This window comes from Asterias amurensis, chromosome 14 (assembly GCF_032118995.1).
Source record: "Asterias amurensis chromosome 14, ASM3211899v1".
Classification (NCBI taxonomy): domain Eukaryota; kingdom Metazoa; phylum Echinodermata; class Asteroidea; order Forcipulatida; family Asteriidae; genus Asterias; species Asterias amurensis.
Window position 1 is genome coordinate 683,674 of NC_092661.1, and position 23,140 is coordinate 706,813.

Below are 23,140 nucleotides of genomic sequence, written 5' to 3' on the forward strand. Positions count from 1 at the left end.
GGTTCAAATTCAGCTCCAATCCTTGTTCTTTTTTCCAACCCATTTCAAACTTTTTTTCTTTCATTATGCAACTTCGACGACCAATTGAGTCCAAATTTTCACATGTTTGTTATTTTATACACCAAGTGAGAACACTCTTTGACAATTACCAAAGGTGTCCAGTGCCTTGAACGATGCCTCCACGAGTAGTTGAAATTGACAGATGTAAATTGTATTGCAATATATTGACGTGTTTATTGACATGTTAGCATCATGTTAACACTTCTAAGTCCAAAATGCACACTTAACCATTAAAACGAGAGATGTCAAAATCTGATTTGAAAAAACTGTCCTTCAGTTTGTTTAAGAAACAAAACGCGATAAGATGTAAACACAGTCAAGATGGAGGATAAATGAGAACTTTTTGTTGAACTCAGTCTTCATCAAGGGTTAATGAAAACATTGCTTGGATGGATCACAGTTTGGGATTTAAACCATAAACAAAACTATATATAATGATATAAATTAGTTGGGCCCTCTTGTGGTCAAATTAAAATGACGATCTAGCCACAGCCACAAACACAACCATCCTATCACACAGTGCTATTGCTTGAAAGAAGAAGAGCACAGTTTACTGCTCGAAACATCGATACAACACCGGCTCTTCTCAGAGCCATCACTCACCCTAAGAGATTTACACATGGTTGTATTCGCAAGTTCACTATTTACTTCTATTTATCCAGATCATGCAAAGCTTCAATCAATACGAATAGTGCTCTTGGTATTATTAAAAAGTCCATCACCCATACACGACACCCTTAGCAACAGCCGTAGCCATAGTTGTAGACTCCAATGAGGATACGGCTTTAGTATTCTGCCATTCCATTGACTTCGACTGCGGCTATGATTGTTCAATTTGTTATGACCAATAGCCATAGCCACATTTAAAACTGCCTTTCACACAGTGTGATTGGATAGTGAGAAATGTGCATCCCTCCAGTGCTACTTAAGCTCCAACACCACTACAAGTCCACCTTTCTCCCGAAGACAAGCAGAGTCTACTGAACGAAACGTCGAGACCACACTGGCTCTTTTCAGAGCCAACACTCACACAAAAGAGATTTAAATATGGTTATAATATACATGCCAGTTGACTACTTATTTATAGTTTCTTCACGGTGTACTTGTTATTGTTAATGAGTGATTCAAACCACCGTAAGTAAACGAATACACCATAGCAACATGCCTTATATAGGCCGTATCAGAATTTGCGGCTACATCTACGGCTACGGCTTTTGCTACGGGTGTTGCTAAGGACGTCCTATACCTCAACGCATGATGACGCAGACATCTAGCCGTAGCCGAGACACGACCATGTACCAGTTAACCACTTAGAGTCGGGGATACCAAGTCAATCACACACAGCCTACAAACTGACGGAGTAATCACAGGGCAGATAAGTACAGTGTCATACATCAGTCGGTTGTGCACACCTTGGAGCTCTGTGGAGACTTGAGGGTAAAGACAGCGACGTTAAGTGTTCAGTGGTTGAAGTTTATGTCCGAACTAAAGGTGTATTATCAACTGACTTTATTTTACTGGGTGGTCATTTGGTCGCATGAACAGTTGAATTACACTTGTATACCGCAACCTTCAACCGACAAAGAGAAATACTTCACATCGACAAAGAGAAGTTGTTGGGGACGATTTATGGCTGTTGGATGTTCGTTACAACTTTCTGTTTGAATCTGTAATCTAGCCGAAATGTTGCGACCTGTGATTCATTTTTACGACCGACTAACAGCTCGACAAAACTTCACCATGTTTGTCAGCTACTCACATTTACTCTTAATTGTTCTCATTGTCGACAAATCCTGTTCGACAGTCGACGCTCAAGCCTTTTCATCCAACTACAACGTGTACGAGGAGTCAGGGGACTACATCATAGGTGGTCTTCTACCAGTCCACTACGAAAACTGCTTCTCACTCCGAGAAATGGAAACACTTCACCGTCTCGAAGCCATGGCTTACGCCGTACGACAGATCAATAATGACCCGGACATTCTCCCTAATGTCACGCTCGGATTCAGAATCTACGATACGTGTTCGTATGAACCAGTGGCAGTGTCCCGTGCTACGCTATTCATACCTGCTTCGCAGATAATTGGCAATACATCCGGGTGTGATCATGCGACAGAGTTTAACAATACTACACCTGTTATCGGTAAGTGAATACCAGTAGAAAAATAGGTGTTAGATCATGATTTTGTATCAACATAATTATCGATATTATCATTTCATTTCGTTTAATATTAATTCTGGTTGTGAACGAAAATTATTTTAGAATGTACAACGAACTCTCATGAAAACATTTCTCTATGATTTTCACTTGTTTCACAGGTGGATCTTCTACAGGTATTTTATATACAAACCTGTTCACTTAGGATTCATATCATGGCCACAAAATTGCTCCACAAAAACTATTAAAAAACCATTTAAGCCAGGACAAGAGAATGTACATCTTTGAGCTTATTTTTGTCTTTCTGTGACTCAAAGCCAATAACACCTATTTTACTTAAAGAACCTGAACACTTGCGGTTTGTTACTCAAAAAAATTGTTATCGTCAAAACTTGCTTGGAAAGTATAAAATATTGTGAGAAACGGCTATCATCTAGAAGTAAATTATCACTCAAATGTTTAAAAGACTTCAGACTTGAAGCCTTTTATTAGGCATCTGAAAGCACACAAATTTGTGCAACAGTGTTGTTTTTCTTTCATTATTCTCTTGCAACTTCGATTACCAATATTTGGCCCAAATTTTCACAGATTTGTTATTTTATACATATGTTGAGACACGCCAAGTGAGATACTGGTCTTTGACATTTACCAAAGTGTCCAGCATGTCATGTCTGTTTTCTCTTTGTAGGAGTCATTGGATCCGAGAAGAGCGTAACAACACAAGCAGCAGCCCAGCTCTTTAGCGTCTACGACATCCCGCTCGTCAGCTTCTTCGCAACATCCGACGATCTTGACGACACCGGTCGGTTTCCTTACTTCCTCAGGATGATCCCACCAGATGACCTCCAAGTCAAGGCGATTATCGACATCTTATTATACTTCAAATGGGATTACGTTTCTATCATTTACTCCGGAGACAGCTACGGAAGAAATGCTCTCAACTCCTTCCGTCAAAACTTCGTCTTCCAGGAGAGTCTCTGTCTTGCAATTGAGTTTGAAGTTAAAACTAACACCTCTAAAGCAGTTATAGATGGAGTGATTGAGCTCATCTTATCCCGAGCAGATACATCTAAGGTGGTGATTATGTTCACTCAGATTAACCATGCCAACATGGTCTTGAAGTCTATGACCGAGAAAGGGGCCATGGGTAGAATCCAACTCATTGGTAGCGATGGTTGGGGGATGAGTATTGGTGAGATTGATAAAGAGAATCGCGAGATGGCGCTGGGAGCGATTAAGACGCAACTTCCAGATGAGGAGGATTTGGAGTTTGAGGATTATTTCAAACTCTTAGCTGGAGGAACAAACCCCACAATGCCTGGGAGGAAAAACCCGTGGTTGGGAGTGTTTACACTTGTTTATTTGATTGATTGTTTGACAGAGGGATGTGATTTGATCTACCATAGTCGTGGATACAGCGAGTCTAGCGGTGTATCGCGTGTAATAGACTCAGTCAAGGCTTATGCTTACGCATTGGATTACATACAGAAAGAGTTATGTCAGAATCCAAACATACCATGTGATGTTAAAAAACTGTTCCAGTCGGGTAAGCTTGTTTTTGAGTACATTAAGAAAGTTACCTCAAAAGATTCTCCTTATAAAGGGATGTTCTCAAAGGAAATCAATGTCAAACAAATGACATACGAGCTTGAAGTCATTGCAAGATCGTTGGACTCAGAATCCGGAGGTTACGAATTGAGAAGGATTGGCGAGTGGAATAAGTTGGGAAACAAGTCTTTGACAATCACTGAGGAGAACATTCCATGGAGTGTTCCAAATGGAGGTAATCCACCTACGTCTTATTGCAGTCAGCCTTGTGAGAAAGGCTACTTAACGACTCGCATAGGAGACCATAAGTGTTGTTGGAAATGCACGCCATGCCCCGAGCGGTCCGTTGTGAACGACTCTCGCTGTGTAGCCTGTGAGGATACCGAAACACCAGATGAAGCAAGACTAGTCTGCCTTCAAGTCGTTCCATCATACATACTATGGAATGAGCCAGTAACAATCCTACTAAGCTTAATGACATCTCTTGGTATCCTCACAACCTGTTTAGTTCTTGCTGATTACATTCGTCATAATCAACATCCATTAATCAAAGCATCGAGTCGAGAGCTTAGCTACATCATGCTAAGTGGTGTCCTCCTGTCCTATAGCCTTGTCTTCTTTGTCTTCGGTGAACCCACAGTTATCAAATGTTACTTCATTCGTCACTGTTTCATGATGTCTTTTACTCTGACGTACGCACCTCTGCTTACCAGAGCTAATAGAATATATCGAATCTTTAAAGCTGGGAAGAGGTCGGCGAAGAGACCAAGCCTCATCAGTCCGAAATCACAAGTTGCCATAGCGATGGCATTCGTCGCAATGCAGGTATGTATAAATCATAAATCATAGTAAAAGCAAAACTATAATATTATGGTTGTGTTACACTTATTTACCTGCACATGTTAATTGTGTTGTCGTTTAGCCTTCGAGACCAGTCTTCTCACTTGGTGTATCTCAACATATGCATAAAATAACAAACCTGTGAAAACTTGAGCTCAATTGGTCGTCGTAGTTGCGAGAAAATAATCTGGGGTCTCGAAATCAAATTCGCAGGAAATGACCTCTTTCTCGAAAACGATGTTTCTTCAGAGGGTAGCCGTTTCTCACAATGTTTTATACTATATCAACCTCTCCCCATTACTCGTTATAATGTTTTATGCTAATTATTATTTGGAGTAATTACCAATAGTGTCAACTGCCTTTAACCATTTTTTGCATTTATACCATAGGTCCCTTTTGGTTTGTAAAAGCAGTTTGAAAGTACGTCTATTTAAATGTTCACATGAAGTAAAACAAGATACAGGATAGTAACGAAAACCTTTCTGAGAATGTACTGAGAATGCAGGGAGGGATTTGTTGAATTAGGATAAATAACATCTGAGCAGCGGCGTAACTATAGGATAAGGGGCACCATTCTATAGGGGGCACTTGTGGACAAGTTTCCGTTTGCCCTTTTCTGAAGAAACAAAATTCCCACGTCCGTTATTTGAACCCTGGTTCAACGGTCGTGGAATTATTTCGTAAGCATGTAAATCCCTGATAGATTATACCTCATCAGATGTGAATAATGGATTAAATTTTACAGCATAGTTGAGGAAAAACTCATTTGCATAAATGTCTACGTCATCATCAAACATCCCAACCCGAGAGAGACACGCGCTCCTGTGCAATCATTAACCACTGCGTCTTTTCATCTAACTGGTCTGTCAGAGCAACGGTTGGAAATGTGATTCTTATCCCTGGCGTTCACTGGAATAACAAAGTGGGAAATCAATTGCTGTTACCAGTATGTTTGCGTACCTGTGTATAAATTCACAGAAAGTCCTTACAAAATCACCCCAGTAACACGTCCATGTGTGTAAAGGGAGGGGGGGGGGGTGGGGGCTTAAAGGCAATGGGCACTATCGGTATACTCCAAATAATGATTGTCAGCATACAAACTGACTTGGTAACAAGCAATGGGGAGCTGTTGATAGTATAAAACATTGTGAGAAACGGCTCCCTCTGAAGTAACGTAATTTTTTAGAAAAAGTAATCCGAGACCTTAGCTGCTGAGGTATTGAATTCAAGGCATCTGAAGGCACACAAATTGTGCGACGGGGCTGTTTTTTCCCCAATAAACTCTCGCAACTTTGACGACCATAAGCTCAAGTTTCACAGGTTTATTATTTCATTCATTATTATTTTGGTGAGCTACACCAAGTGAGAAGACTGGTCTTTGACAATTACAAAAGATGTCCAGTGCCTTTAAAGACAATGCTATTATTGGACAGGAGGTTGACATCGAGTAATATAGACGGTTTAGGACCATGATGGATACTCGTTCCCAGGGGTGCTGCTAGGCGTTTATTAAGTGTTTATGTTAGGGCAGTGGATCGGTAAGCAGTCTGTAAATTTAACTGGTTGCTACTTCATCCTAGGTCTATAAAACGATGCCATAGTAACAGCTTTTTATAACTAGCTCTTTGTAATATACACCCTTTTCAATGTTTATGAGTTGTTCTTAATTAAAATAATAATTAATAACACACGGTTACGTAATCTTTATTAACTAGTACTTGTCTGTTGGCGGGGCTGTTAATGAAAACAAAACACTAAGCTTTAAAATAACAATAAGGGGACTTTGTACACACAGTACCAAGAAAACAATGACGTTTTTGTTTTACATCTCAGCAAACTAAGATTATAATGTTATGTTTAATGTTTACATCTATTTGCAAAAGTGCAGTAGACCCTTCTGAACGAACATCAAATTCATATTCTAGAGAAACATTTCAACTTTGTTTTTCTTCAACTGGCTGTATTTAATATTCTTGGAAAAGACAAGCATAGCAAAAGATGTGGTATGCTCTTTACCCGCCCCTGCCAACAAAAATATAAGTTAATAAATAAACAAAAGGAAGAAACATAGTCCCCCAAACAATTTAACCAACAAACAATCACATACACCAGAAAACAAACAAGCAAACACTCACACACCATACAGACAGACAACCACACATGATACAACGAACAAAACAAAACAAATAATTATTATCAACATTTTGAACTTGTCAACTTAGAACATGCTCCCTTTAAGGTAACGAAATATTATTACACATTAGTAAGAGTTATTGTCATGTCAATTAATCTGTTTTATAACACCCCTTGCAAGTATTCTGCCTACTCATTGGTTTAGAGCGCGTCACATGACATGTCTTAGTTTTGCTATACGACGGCCGTGTGATAGTTTGTCAGTTTGCCATGCGCTAGTCCGAAGACTAGCACACGGCGTCGTGCGCTAGTCCAACAGACTAGCACACGACGTGCAGTACCCAGACGTCCGTTGAGTGTACAAGGATCACTGGGGATCACCTCGGGAGTCATAGTTTTAACCATAGCACTCGAAGCAGTCAATGTTTGTATAATATCAAATGAAATGATGGCTAATTTAGTTCAGGCTCAGGCTTAATGTAGTTTGTCTTGCCCATAGCGAGCTGACGTTCAAAATGGCCGACGAAAACAGATCAAAGCCTGTGCCCAATTTCATAGAGCTGCTTAAGCACAAAGTTTTGCTAAAGCAAAAAAAAAACCTTGTTTAGTAAAATCAGATTACCAGCCAATACTCCACTCTATTGTTATGCTATTAAGTCACAACAGCTAAATACCAGCCATAAGCAATGTATATGGCATGAAATTTTGGCCAGCAACATATGTAAAATAAGCGAGCTATTTTCATGCTTATAAGCAATTCTTTTGCTGAAGCAGCTCTATGAAATTGGCCCCTGGTCCAAAGATGGCTTCCAAACGATGTCAGAATGTTGTGTCTACCCTATCATCATGTCTACCCCAAATCAAATCTAGAAACAACTCATTGAATTCATTGAAAGGGTTGATCAATAATCAGACAAACAACATGATTTGATTTTTTACCTAGCAACCTGTCAATATCCCAAACATTGTTTAACTTGTGAAAATATGTTTTGTACATTGATGAAATGAGACATATGTTCAAACAAACGCAACATCAATAATGACCGGTCATTTTTGCTAGCAAAGTACATCTCGCGCGTTTAGAGTTGAAACATTCTGCCATTTTGTGCATGATTGTACTACGGATGACTATGCAAGTTCGCTACAAACCTGTCATAATTTTATTTATTTGCTGTCTCTTCATGGACAACAAAATAACCCATCCTTTCATTCTAAACACCCTTTGTCCTCGCTACTTCACTCATATTGGTTCATAGCCACCAATATTGTCTCTGAAATAGAAACTTTGATTGGCTGTTATTTTCCCGCTTCTTTCTGGATCCTTCCCTTAATCCCTTCCCCCTGTCTTTTTCTATAAATGGATATTATGTATTTGTTTGTACTTGTTTTATGCCTCTGAAGAAGGTCCGGATTGGATTGAAAGCTAAGGCCATCTACCCTATTCATTAAATTAAATGATGTTAAATATGTTAAATCCGGCGACCTTGAGATGGGTTGACTTTAGAAATTTTGGCATTTTCCATATGTTTACTGTGAAAAAACTCTGAACATTATTATATCCCGAACCAACTTTCAATTTTGGTTTTCCATATCCACATAATTGAACCTCAAACAGTCGAAGTATTTCACATAATTAAATAATTTCTTTTCTCCAGCTTTCTGGCCCTAGTTCCTTAAAACTTTTCGTTGAGACTTAAATTTTAAGATCCCAGTAAATGATGGATTGATAGCTAACTAGTATAGAGTATAAAGTCAACATTGTCAAGTCCTTTTATCTTGAAACGTCATGTATAACCAAAGTCAACACACTGCCATCTGTGCTCGGAGTTCATTTGAAGCATTATTACAGTCAATAATGGTCTACGTACAAAGACACACTCGCCACTATAGATGACAGCGTAGAGTTTGACATTCAAGTTCCATTAAAAGTTTCAGCTGAAATCAATGTCTACTTCTTAAGAAAACAACAATTTGAAACAATCCTGCTAGGTGACAGCGGGTACCACCCGTATCTCTGGCCGCAGCATAAACAAACGGACACCACGACAAATTAATTTGGGACATACTTTTACTAAATTTCAATCATCGGGGAGGGAAAACTTAAAGACACTGGAGACTATTGGTAATTGTCAAAGACTAGTCTTCACAGTTGGTGTATCTCAACATATGCATAAAATAACAAACCTGTGAAAATTTGAGCTCAATCGGTCGTCGGTGTGCTTTTAGATGATTGATTTCGAGACCTCAAATTCTAAATGTGAGGTCTCGAAATCAAATTCGTGGAAAATTACTTCTTTCTCGAGAACTACGTCACTTCAGAGGTAGCCGTTTCTCACAATGTTTTATACAATCAACAGCTCCCTATTATTCGCAATCTAGAAAGGTTTATTGATAATAATTATTTTGAGTAATTACCAATAGTGTCCACTGCCTTTAATGGCGAAGTTATTTCGTGGGAAGCTTATACTAACAACTTGTATTCAAATAAGCCTTATCCTTAAAAACTACTTAACTCGTGAAGTGACCACACCACTATCTTCAAAACAAAGGGTAACGATGCAATGACAAGAACGTGGCGAAAAGAGCACCTCGTGGTAAAAGACAAGATTTTTTTGAAGTATCCGAGACCCCTTTTAAATTATTGTCCAACATGACTCACATTTTGTGAGATTTATTCAAGATATTGGTTTCACCAGTTTAGTTTGAGATGTACGGCTTCACAATTTACACCGCAAATGTGTACTGACCGTTTTCAAACTAAATCAAAAACTGAAAACCACTTAATTTAAAAATATTAATCATGGTGATGTTTGACAGGTTTTTTTTCATTTGATGTAAATTGATACAAAAGTAAACACCAATCTCTTATTAGTTTTTATGCGTTACTCAATCGGAGTGCTTTATAGTAAACAAAACTCACCTACATTTCAACCAGTCTATTTACTTAGTGTTGCTTCATACACAACCAGTACCAGTGAATACGCACGCTTTGTATGATCAGGCGTCGGGTACCAATGTGTTATTAAACCCCAAGTCATTTATTAACACGCCTTTGCAATTAAAGCAGTGCAGTTTTGATGAAATGAATTAATATGGCTGAAGAAAATATTGGGGAGGAAATATCGCTGATTTGATTTGATTTGATTGGATTTGAATAATACAATGGATGAGATGCTCAAATTATTATAAGATTACAAAAAAAAAATCATTACAAATTAGCAATTTTATAAGCCACAGTTATTTAAATTTTCATCAATATGAACGAATAAACCTTACGAAACGATGTATGCAATACCTTTTAGAAACCGAATATTATGTCTCACGCGCCAATTTGTTGTCATGTTTTTTAGATCTAGCCTATGCTTGAAGGGTTTAGGTACTATCATGTACGACAAAAACACAAACGCCCACAACGTAACCTTAAACTTAGACGGTTTGAAGATATGAAAGCTCCCCCTTAAAGCCAGTGGACACTATTGGTAATTGTCAAAGACTAGCCTTCACAGTTGGTGTGTCTCAACGTATGCATAAAATAACAAACCTGTGAAAATTTGAGCTCAATCGGTCATCGAACTTGCGAGATAATAATGAAAGAAGAAAACACCCCCTGTCAGACGAAGTTGTGTGCGTTTAGATGGTTGATTTCGAGACCTCAAATTCTAAATCTGAGGTCTCGAAATCAAATTCGTAGAAAATTACTTCCTTCTCGAAAACTATGGCACTTCAGAGGGAGCCGTTTCTCACAATGTTTTATACCATCAACCTCTCCCCATTACTCGTTACCGAGTAAGGTTTCGTACTAATAATTATTTTGAGTAATTACCAATAATGTCCACTGCCTTTAAAACATTCCTTGCTGAAAAATTAGCATGTTCAACAGTTTTATGCGACTCTCCTAAAAACGTGGCTATATGATTTTTAAAAAAAAATTCCCTCAAAAAACTTGACGACTTAAAGGCCGGTTTATGGTCGCGCGATGGAAATCTTGACGCGCGATCATAACAAGACACAGTTTTTAGACCTCAGTCTTAGGAAACTGTAGAAACTTCTATAGGTAAAAAATATTACCTACTTTTTCATTCACTGTGAGTAGGAATTCATGTCATGGCCGATAACTTGATTCACAAAAGGTACCAAAACGCTTTAAATTGTGCAAGAGTATAACAGTGCAGAGGTAGCTCGAATAAACATTATGAGAACTGCCCAACAATTATTATCACAACGTAGTTAATGGGGTATTTCCGTTGCCATGTACCACTTTGGACCTTGCTCAATTTAATAAAAAGTAGACATGCCCAAAACGGCAAATTTCAAATTACTTATAAAATCATCCAAGATGTCTGGTTATACAATGGCGTTGAAACATTTCGTGAAGGGGACATTTAGTTCGCAATTTAAGACAGAGATTTCAAGAGCATCAGTACTTGTTTACGAAATGCTCCTACAAGATTCTGTTTCTTCCAAGACGATTTATTATCCGAGACGACATCAGATTCGTGGTCTTGTAATTTCAGACGCGCCTTTACTTAAAACCGACTATGCCCGCTGCGGTCAATTCCAATCAAGAAAATTAAAAACAAACAACATTTTTGTATTCCTGTGGATAACTTTAAATGGGTTACCGAAATATGAAGTAATTCCAGAAGTCAGTGGAATTATGTAAGGGGAGATAAAGTCCTTCAGTGGGCAAGAAGTGCCGGGTGAATCTCCGTCCTACGCTGAGTAAATAATGAGTGTAGTCAACATTTTATCAAGAAGGTCATTAATCAACCAACTAATCTCATAAATTTCATTCGAGATCTAAGAAGTCAAATCATCTCGTCCCCTCTTCAAGATTGTATCCGTTGCTTCGGAATTCTGAAGATGGTTTATGAATGTGTTACTTTAAAGGTGGGTATCGGGTGTTAAATACTGACCTCTGATTCGTTAGAATTGTTGTGTTATGTCAGGGTTTTTTCCTTCTAATCTGGGGCAATATTGTCGAAAAAGAAAGAAAGCATTTATAAAGTTTTTAATTGACAGTTTATCCCAAGAAATAATCAATCCTTTTTGATCATCATACACTCGGTTAAAAACAAATAATACTTTAGATATCAACAATTTCAATTTTTACTTGGACCACAACTTTCTGCTTGTTCTAAGGTTTTCCCTACTTTCAATAACGTTTTCTACAGAACATATTTTGACAGCAGAAAGTGCAGTCTCAGTTTTTGTTTCTAACTCTAGAATAAAAACTGTATACCAGAATATTGATGAGCACACAAATTGGTCCATAAGTTATGTATATAGTTATATCAATCAAACTTAATTGTTTCTAGTGACATCCTGGTCAATGGGGCTAACACAAATTAAAGTATTGCTTTTATTTAATGGGCAGATTGATCAGTTTTAACTTAATTATACAGTTCGTGTGGTCACCTTCCTTGGTCAAACTCCAATTTACAATCTTTTGTCATCAATCATGTTCAGCATTTTCGGCATTCTTTCAATGTCGCCAAGACATTATGTTATCAAGTTTTCTTGCCAGCAGTTTTCTCGGACGCCGAAAAGGCGGGAAAACTTACACTTTGCTCGATTTATTATTTTGTTTTTAATTGACAGTTTTTCCCAAGAAATAATCAAACCTTTTTGATCATCATACACTCGGTTAAAAACAATCTTCAAGCGGTCTCTCAAAACGTTTTTGTTTCCTCACTGAGAGCCTCTGGTAATTTTCTTTTGCTTTGTTTTCTACTTATGTTATTTTGTTTTTCTTGTGAGGCGCTGTGTTAATTGTAGAGCGCCATAGAAATGTTTCTTATTATTATTCTTATAATTAATACGTTAGATACCAACAAATTTTTGAAGCAATAAAAAAAGGAGGTGAACAAGATGTAAGAATTATGGCCCCGCGTATATTTTTTATCTTCGAAATAAAATTGTCTGTATATTGGGAAGTAGTAAATCCGCCTTGATCATAATTTCGGTTAAAAACAAATAATACACCTGATTTGAATATATTTGTAGCATATAAAAAAGTAAACTCATTCTAAGAATGTGGCCCGTATCAGCCGCGTATCGATTTCATCTTTAAAATTAAGTTATCTGTAAAAGTTGCGTTAATATCTTCTTTGAAATAGAAAGTTATACGTATTTTTCTTACTGATGACGTTTCAGCTACTCATCAACTCATACTTGTTATCTTTAAAATGTAATTGTCTATAAATTGCTTTAATATTAATTTTGCAAAATAGAAAGTTATGCGATGTTTTTCTCTTTGATTACGTTGCAGCTTCTCATCAACATCGCATGGCAGATTCAAAACCAACCGAAACCAGAGGAACAAGTAATCTCTCCAGGAGTTGTAGAAGTTATGTGCAACACTAGTGATGCTGAGATGATTGTGTCACTAAGTTACAACGTCATACTCGTCCTTCTCTGTAGCGTACATGCATTCATGACCCGCAAAGTACCAACCAACTACAACGAGTCTCGCTTCATAAGCCTGAGCGTGTACACCACTGTGGTCATCTGGCTGGCTTTTATACCATGTTACTTTTTGCTTCCGGATGCAAAGGTCAAACTAGTCGTCATGTCAGTCGCTCTTATCTTCAGTGGCAGCATCACTTTGGTGTTTATGTTCTTCACGAAGCTATACGCTGTGCATTTTGTGGCTGAGGCGAACGTTCACGCTGCAGGAACGTACAAAGAGAACGGGTCCACAGTCGGGAATGCAAACCTTAATAATCTGAACATTGTTAATAAACTAAACGCTCAGAGTCGACAGAGGGCGATCATCAGTAATATTTTGAGAGGCAAGACTGCTGTAGCGCCGAGTACCAGTGATAACCAACCAATGGATAATGATGACGATGATAAGGGGAATACGGCAGAAAGAATTCGCCAGCGATGTTTTCATTCGTTGAATGTTCAAGACCAAGCAATGATTCATGTCTCGACGGACCCCTAAGAAAAATCTTATAAATTTCAATTTAACTTTTAGCAAAATAGTATGAATATTTTCAGCACGAATAATTAAGTTTTTAATGGTGTGAATATGTAATTAAATATTATGAATATGTAATTACATATTATGAACATTTAGTAAGATAGAAACTGGGTTTCCTTTCTTCAGAACTAGAAATCAATTAAGCTGCCCAAGATGGAGGCAGTCCAAGCTACTTAATGGACCCCTGATCAACTTTTTAATTTAACTTTAACACTTAATGGTATGAACAATTATAGCACGAATCTGCAACTAAATAAATGAATATGTAATTAAATATTCTGAATATTTAATTTGATAGAGACTGGGCACCCTTTCCTCGGAATGGAATTGAGTGACCCAAGGTGGAACTGTTCAAAAAGGCAACCCACGCCAATTAAAAATAGCAAAATATTTTCGTTCACTTGCACCGTTTTTAATTCGCACTTGGCATGTAACAATAGCGCAATGATAGCGCAATAAGTGTCAACTGTTGTGTATATTTATGTAAATAAAATAATTAAAATAAAAACTTAGCACCGCATGTTCACAGTAACCATAGCAATACATTAATACTTCTCAATAATTAATTTTCCCGACGTCCTTGATCATGCTAATCAATCTAATCAAATACTGTGACTTTTAACGACTCAAATATTTGTTCATTACGATGTGTTTGTACACAGTGCAATAAGACAACTGATGGGATAGTGCTTCAAAACTCAACTTGTATTAAACATACAAAATATAGGTTATTAAGCATTCGACGGAAGAGGGCGCTAGACCTTTACAACACGCTTCAAACTGACAATGATTTTAATTTTAAGTAGTAATGAGTTGTGATATTATTTATAATCTTTTGCATACGTTGTATTATGATTTGTTTTTTGCTAATTTTTTACTGCATCGTACTGGCATATCTATTCATTATGAAATGAACCGAGATATAAATATTTTACTTGAAAATTTAAGAAATTAGTGGGGTACTAGTTGTAGCAATGGTATCTGTAGGGTATTCTGGCTGGAAATATTAATTTGCTAAGCAAGATTATTTGGTGCTAAGCAAGGTTATTTTGTGCTAAGCAAGTTTTTGTGCTACAGGCTTTTTGAAGTTGTGCCCTGACCAATTTGTTTTCCTAGGATCTAAAACAAAATCAAAACAAACAAAAAACTAAAACCTACAAACAAATGAATATTTAAGCTTGGTTGTTTAGGTGTTTGACGGATAGTCTGCGCAAAATATTTCCATTAAGATTGTCACAGTATGGGATCACGAGTCCATAGCGAGACGGTTTTATGGGTTTGGCAAGGCGACCCCTACCCAATGGTAATACTACAATCCATTTAAGTTTAAGTTTTCTAACCTTGATTCGAAGTCGTGTTCCCAACCTCCGTCATTATTATCTATCCACGTTTCAACGTTGTAGACTGGTGACACCATCTCGCCTATCCTCCTCTAGCAATGTGATCCATACGACAACAAACAAACAGCGAATAACACTTAAACATTCCACACGTTCACCTCAGAGTCTCTTTAGTTTTCAATCATAAAACTCCATCAAAGCTGGCCTATTTATCCAATGCACCCCTCATCAATATGTGGTTCGCCTCCCTACCATGGTCCAGCACATAATTCTGCATTTGTGTTTCTTGGTTGACAAGCTCCACAAACAGAAGTTCTTGGTTTTTGGTTGAAATGTTCCAAAGATAGCACATAATCCAACATTCTTGTTTCATGGTTGAAAATCTCCCGACAGAGTAAAGACTAGAAAGCATTTTGTGCAGTGGTATGATACATTCAACATTATGAGTTGCCAATGGTCGGATGTTCGCTTCGTGGTCCCGTTTTTGACTGAGTTTTATGTCTTGTATTCAAATAGGTCTAGACTTGTAAAAAAAATGTCTTCAAGCAAGATGTAGCCCCCCCCCCCATGCTGTATTCCTTACGCGTGTGTGTATACAGAATGACTTCACAGTTTATGAATGGGCTCGACACAATCGGACAAAGGGAACAATGCAATGCTTTTGTTATAAGCATCCCGGATTTATTATGCAAGTCCTGATCAAGTTTCCACCCGAAGAATGCGTTTGTCAAATGCATTGGAACGCGACTGTTGGCCTTTTTTATTTATAGATAATAGTGGACTATACAGAGTGTAGCTGTTTTGGGTAATCTTCGGCAATTCCTGTACATGTGTGCTAAGCTCAGAAGTAACTGCATATTTAGTGCTTATGTTGCCCTTGCAATTGAACAATAATTAATTATTATTTCAATCTCATTAAAAATTTCTTTCCACTAGCTGAAAAAAACCCTCGTCTTTTGAATTATAAATCTACCCCTGTGGGAAATCAGAACCCAAAACGAGAAAGAGCAGCACGTGACATCTCTGTGAATAATGAAAAAGTGGGTTTTTTTTCTCGTTAATACTTGGAGTTTATTGTGGTCCAAACAAGAGTATTTGTATAAGCAAATTTAATTTTAATGAGTCACGTGAAATCTACAATAGCCGTTGATTAGTTTTAAATTAGGCTTTATTATTGTGACCTTATTACAATATTTTCTAATCATCAGTGGTTGCCTCTTTTATACCGGTTGAATTTGTAAATTTTTCCATTATTAATGCCATGGTCAGCGCTCTTTAGAGCATGTCAACATGATTAAGGCGGTATAAAAGTGTTGGTATTATTACTATTATTATGAAGCTTTTGTAAATTTCTCTCTTCGACAATCCATTGTATCTCAAATTTTATGTAAATATTGATTTCCCTCACGACATAGATTGGAGAGGTTACAGTAGTAAAAATGCAGAATGACCATAACTAGGAGATGTGTTCTACTCTGTTGCTTGCAATCTCCATTTCACGTCAAGGTGGTTACCGATCTACATTTTTTTATTTACATTTATTTTTTCAAATTATTTTAGTGTATGCATTAAAGAACAATTTTCGCCGCCAGTTTTTTTGGGGACATTGGTGGAACAATGTCCCAGTCCAGTCTGTAAGTGTTAGTGTTATTCATGTTACTCTCACAGTAAACTGGATAATAATTGACAATGGAATAAGTATTTTTTTGGTTTCGTTTTTCACTTTTTGATTTACTTAACCTGATTTAATTTGACAGTCAGACAGGCGCAAATTTCAATCTTCAACGCTAGTTTCACTTATGTGAAAGGAGTGGAATACCATGCACTTTAAATGTCAGATTCAATTACAAAGTATGTGAGGCGGACATTGTAAAGCGGCGTGTGTTTGAATGTCAACGGATTGGAACTTATACTTGTTAAAAGAACATTACAAATTACAATTTTTGCTAACAAAACAATTGCTGGCAGTGTAAGCACTTTATGTAATTCACCATATACATAAACTGACAAACCTGTAGATGTTTGAGATCGAAATACCGTCTGGGTCACGGGAGAATAGTGATAAACCGATTACACTTGACATATTAATGGGAAAAAAAAACTTTTTTTATTTCTCATTCTAATGGACGTTTTCTCCTTTAATCGTCATTAGAAGGTGTAATTTTTTTGTACATAATTATGTGATCTTCACGATTTTCTTCACACAGATTCTGTAATGTTCCTATTTCGGTTAGTTGTTATATTATCGTCATTGCTATGTTATTGCTAAGTAGATTTGGGTATTGTATGTTCTGAACAGAACCGGTGTTTGATTTTCTTGAAGACACTCAGAGCATACTGATCGAAACGTTGAGTTGTCAACCACGCACCGGCTCTCCTCATAACCAAAACTCTCTAAAAAGAGATTTGTAAATTATTTTGCAAGGTGTTACTGTAAACCTACTGCTGTTTTCTATTCATGCTGTTTTTTGCTGGTATTTGTTGATACAGTTGCTTGGTTCAAGTTGGTGTATTGAGGTCAATTATAAAGGACAACAGGAAACGTGTTTTCAACAATCTAACCTTGTTTCAATTTCAACCTTGTTTCAGATGGTATGCTAAAGTAAACCTTTGGTTCAATTGTTTTAAAGACGCTTGCGACTATTGGTAATTGTCAAAGATCAGTCTTCTCACTTGTTGTATCTAAACATATGCATGAAATAAATATGAGCTCAATTGGTCATCAAAGTTGGGAGATAACAATGAAAGAAAACAAACCCTTGTCACACGAAGCTGTTTGCTTTCAGATGCTTGATTTCGAGACCTCAAGTTCTTAATCTGAAGTCTCGAAATCAAATTCGATGAAAATTACTTCTTTCTTGAAAACTGCGTCACTTCAGAGGGAGCCTTTTCTCGCAATGTTAAATTATAAAATCAACCTCTCTCCATTACTCGTTATACCAAGTAAGGTTTTGTGCTCATAATTATGTTGAGTAATATTACCAATAGTGTTCACTGCCTTTAATAATACTATTGAGATATCGCCGAAAATTCCGTGATACTATGTCCATGCGGGGAGATCTCTAATAGAAATACACAATATGAGAAGCGTTACTACAGTAACGTTTCCCAGGTTCAAAGCTTTTTGCATAAAGAGTGATAATGTATCTTTTTCTTTAAGAGAAATATCTCTCAAAATGCTTTACACAATCGAAAGCTGCTGTAGGCGTCTAACCAAAAGTTGTTATTTCAATTATTTTTAAGAATGACTACCAAATATGTACTTTCCCTTCAATGGCTCGGTTGGAAACCAGACGCAAAAGATCATGTTAACAATGACCATGCCAGGAAACAGCAAGCGTGTATTAACGATTTTGAACTCTGTCAATATTCCCAATAATAGTTGGATCAATAATTAGGGTGTGTATATAAACGGCTTACACGCACCTGTTGCGTGACACAGTTACAACGAAAACGGTTAAAGGCACTGGACACCTTTGGTGGTAATTGTCAAAGACCAGTTTTCTCACTTGGTGTATCCCAACACTATGCATAATATAACAAATCTGTGCAAAATAAGGCTCAATTGGTCATCGAAGTTGCAAGAGAATAATGAAAGAAAAAACACCTTTGTTGCAGGTGTGCTCTCAGATCTATAATAAAAGGCTTCAAGCCTGAAGTCTTTAATATTTGAGTGAGAAATGACCTCTTCCTAAAAAAAACTACGTTACTTCAGAGGGAGCCGTTTCTCACATCAACAGCTCTCCATTGCTCGTTACCAAGTAAGTTTTATGCTAACAATTATTTTGAGTAATTACCAATAGTATCCACTGTCTTTAATGTCAGAATACTTGAAATAATTAAATTGAAATCAACCTGCATACAAAGAGAATACCAGTCGATTGACCTCAATGTCAACTATGATCACCACCTAATTAAATATTCAACTTTCTAACACATCAATTATTGTTTTTATAAGGACGTTCAAAACAAATATGAAATGAAGAGCTAACTATAACTGACCTGCCTGCATGATTATACTTGTTTTACGCAAGTCGCCAGACACACAAGGTTTAAAGCCACTTCAGGGTTTGGGCTACAATCAACTGTTTTTCCAGGGGCCGTTGCCACCTACTCTTAGGGCTGAAACAGGGTTACCCCCTTACAGTACATACGGATGTAGGCTTGGGTATCATCCATCAGAAGCCTGGCTGGTAGAGCAGAAAGCCCTACTCGTTATTACTAGTCTGTAGGCGGTACATGCCTTGTTTGATTTTACCGATAATTGCTTTTTGGTTTCTGTTGTCTTCCGATTAAACAAAGACCTTGTGGGGACTAACTCGTCCTTTATAGATAATTGGTCGGCTGATTATTCCTGGAACCCACGTAAGAATTGATCCATGAGGTGTAATTCAACTCAATGTTGCTAACTCCATAGTATTACTACAGATTTCCTTTAATAAATCAAGACTCTATGCCAGTGTACTTTATTGGAACAATCTAATTTACAATTAAAACTCATGAAACAGTTTTGGGTTATAATGAAGCAGAGACATGCAACAGTCGTTGGGTTGTTCCCAACTACATGTTGTAGACGATAGTGTCCATAGCCAATCAAGGCAAGACATCAGAATTGGCTTAAAGGGCTGGAACGGTGGATCTCATTCGGAGAGTTACGAGTGGACTAAAGCAAGGAAAACACCCATTTCTGTTTATTCGACACAATTGTTTTACGGTGCAGCTCAAACCACCATAGGCCAATACAAACTTAAATCAGTAGTGGCTTTAACGGATACGTCTTGAGACACCTACACGGGTTATGGTACATCCAATTCTAGTCTCCATGGCTACAGCTGCGGATTTGGCTACCACATTACAACGTTGACGAAGAGGACTAGTCTATCCGACCTTTAGCCACAGCCACACTTTGGTCACTGGCTCGACTCTATATTTCAACAGACACGATGGATAGGATTTGAAACTTTGCATGGTGGAAATACGGTGTTTGCGGTTACACCGTGTAATGATAATCTCTTAATGAGTTTAAGGTGGGTCTGAAAAGAACCGTTGGTTTCAACTCGACGTTTCGATCAGTATGCTCTGATCGTCCCCTGGAGAAAGCTGTACCCTGATGTTGCGTGCTGCTTTGTACATTGATGCGGATTAGCTTGGTGATGCACGAAGGCAGTGCACGATGGAGTAAAATACTTGATTTACAGACACTTCATCTTCAATACGGGGTGTAGAGTTATAAGGAAGGTTGAGGCAATAATCATACATAGCCACAACAGGATTCACCGACTCTCTCAGAATAAGGTTAGTTTCGATCAGTATATAACTCAATTCAATTAAAATCCAATGCACATTTATTTGTCATGTTGTATATAACAATTTTAATTGTCATAGCTATTTCAACTATGTGTTTAAAAACATGAAAGGACAATGAATATAATCACGAAGTGATGGATGCCACATAATTCAACCAAAAATTGTACCGAAATTTCAAAAATAATATTCAACTTTAATTAACACAGCTAGCAGAATTTGGTTTGCAGTTACACGATATGTGTGTGTCTACAGACTACGCTCTTCAAATAACTGTCTAGCTTTATATTCTACTACCGCGGAGTAGATTTTCGGATTTCGGGAGACTTCGGGAGACTTCTCAGTTCTAAAAAGAACCCGGGCGGAAGGTAAAACATCGGCCCAGACACCACTTTAGCTTTTATACATGAAGATCTTTATTAACGAATAATAATTTTATAGCAAGACAGTGAACTCTCTAAAGAAGAAAAATGTACCTGACATGATGGATGAACCGCGAACCAAATAATATATTGATACCTCATCATGCATGTGCCTCAAATACAACATTTAGTACCTTCACATATCATAAAACCCTTTTCGATTCGCATTACGAGTATAAATGGGGAGAGGTTGATGGTATAAAACATTGTGAGAAACGGTTCCCTCTGAAGTGACGTAGTTTTCGAGAAAGAAGCAATTATCTACGAATTTGATTTCGAGACCTCAGATTTATTATTTGATGTCTCGAAATCAAGCATCTGAAAGCACACAACTTCGTGTGACCATGGTGAGACAAGGGTGTTTTTTCTTTCATTATTATCTCGCAACTTCGAAGTCTGATTGAGCTCAAAATTTCACAGGTTTGTTATTTTATGCATATGTAGAGATACACCAATTGTGAAGATTAGTATTTGACAATAACCAATCTTGTCCAGTGTCTTTTAAAGTGGACTGACACCGCTCGAGATGTGGATTTCGCTACACAAACTCCACAGGTTGGTTATATGAAACAAACCCTTCTTAAAAGTGACGTTGCTGGGTTGAAACTGTGGCTTCTGTACAAAACCAGCGTTATGCATCATTAATATAATTTTAATTATATTAAAATATCTCTTCTTTCGTTGACACAATTGCTCAATTGATTGCTAGTTTAGTCACAGATGAGCGGTCTTAAAAGCACAGACAAAAATAAATGTACGACCATTATGATAATTATTGTATGCTCTTTTGCGTCTGTGTGTGTAGGTGCGGGTTAAATTGCACTGGACATTATTGGTAATCACTCAAAATAATTGTTAGCATAACAACAATTAGTTGGTACGAGCAGTGGTGAGCTGTTGATAGTATAAAACATGATGAGAAACGGCTCCCTCTAAAGTAACGTAGTTTTTGAGAAAGAGGCAATTTCTCTCTCAAACATTAAAATAGTTCAGCTGAAGCCTTTTATTATGCATCTGAAAGCACTTAAAGTTGGTTACCAATCGGGGGGGGCAGTTCAAATAAAAGGAAAATTCTCAGAAGCTACTACCATAACCACTTATAACACATAGGCTTTCGCATATAATTTACACAATTGTTTCAACCACCAAAATATGACGCCACCTTTAAAGGCAGTGGACACTATTGGTAATTACTCAAAATAATTATCATCACAAAACCTTTCTTTATTACCAGTAATTGGGAGAGGTTGTTAGTATAAAACATTGTGAGAAACAGCTCCCTCTGAAGTGACGTAGTTTTCGAGAAAGAAGTAATTTTCCACGAATTTGATTTCGAGACCTCAAGTTTAGAACTTGAGGTCTCGAAATCAAGCATCAGAAAGCACACAACGTCGTGTGACAAGGGTGTTTTTTTCTTTCATTATTATCTCGCAACTTCTACAACCGATTGAGCTCAAATTTTCACAGGTTTGTTATTGTATGCATAAGTTGAGATACACCAAGTGAAAAGACTGGTCTTTGACAATTACCAATAGTGTCCACTGTCTTTAAGATACATCCTTACTAATTAAGGCTATTAGCATTCCTCAATAACCTGTGCTTCTTGTCAGGAAACCGAAACACATTGGGCAAACTCAAATAATCAGTGAGCTCTTGGTGAAAAACACCGCATCGTCAAAGTATGCACACAGTTAGTTAAATACTATTGTATTCCTCTATATGTCACATCAACTAATCACCTTCACACGTCACTCTCAAAACATGATGTGTGTTCTAATCATCAATAGTTAAAGCCGAGAAAACCTTGAGTAATTATCAAAGACCAGTCTTCTCACTTGGTGTATCTCAACATATAGGCACAAAATAACAAGCCTGTGAAAACGTATACTCAAATTGGTCGTCGAAGTTGCGAGATAATAATGGAAGAAAAAACACCCCTGTGCCATCAGTCGTGTGCTTTCAGATGCGTAAAGGGCCACGTTAAAACACCACCACTTGACTAGTCGTCGACCAATCAGAGCGCTTGAACTCCGCGAGGTGTATTAAACTCTCATCACTCATAATAAATATTCTCTTCTTATTCACACGCAGGTCTGTGCAAAAGACGACATATTGTGTAAGGGGAGCACTCTTTCATCCTGTCTTTGAAGATAATGAAGTCTCAAGACTACAATTAATTTGATTTAATGATCATCAGCGAATGTCTCGTCTCTGCATGTTTCCCCAAGAGCATGGACATCAACATTTATATTGGGTTTGCGGTAACATCATTTGTATATCTACTTGCCAGGTAGAGTTTGTTCTGAATAAACTGTCTTGCTTTATTCTACTGCCGCGGAGTAGATAA

The 23,140-nt window shown here is 37.4% G+C and overlaps 1 protein-coding gene across 1 annotated transcript; it reads left to right on the forward strand.

Annotated features, from left to right (window-relative positions):
- The first annotated feature begins 1,548 nt into the window (after positions 1 to 1,548).
- LOC139947025 (metabotropic glutamate receptor 2-like) lies at positions 1,549 to 14,082 on the forward strand. The gene is made up of 3 exons (XM_071944844.1): positions 1,549 to 2,203; positions 2,907 to 4,591; positions 13,011 to 14,082. The coding sequence occupies exons 1-3, from the start codon at positions 1,744 to 1,746 to the stop codon at positions 13,686 to 13,688; spliced, it is 2,823 nt and encodes a 940-aa protein (XP_071800945.1). The 5' UTR covers positions 1,549 to 1,743; the 3' UTR covers positions 13,689 to 14,082.
- Positions 14,083 to 23,140: the final 9,058 nt, after the last annotated feature.

Coding starts and splice junctions, on each gene's coding strand:
- LOC139947025 (XM_071944844.1), top strand. CDS start 1,744: ATGTTGCGACCTGTGATTCATTTTTACGACCGACTAACAGCTCGACAA. Junction 2,204..2,906: donor CAATACTACACCTGTTATCG/GTAAGTGAATAC, acceptor TTCTCTTTGTAG/GAGTCATTGGATCCGAGAAG. Junction 4,592..13,010: donor TGGCATTCGTCGCAATGCAG/GTATGTATAAAT, acceptor ATTACGTTGCAG/CTTCTCATCAACATCGCATG.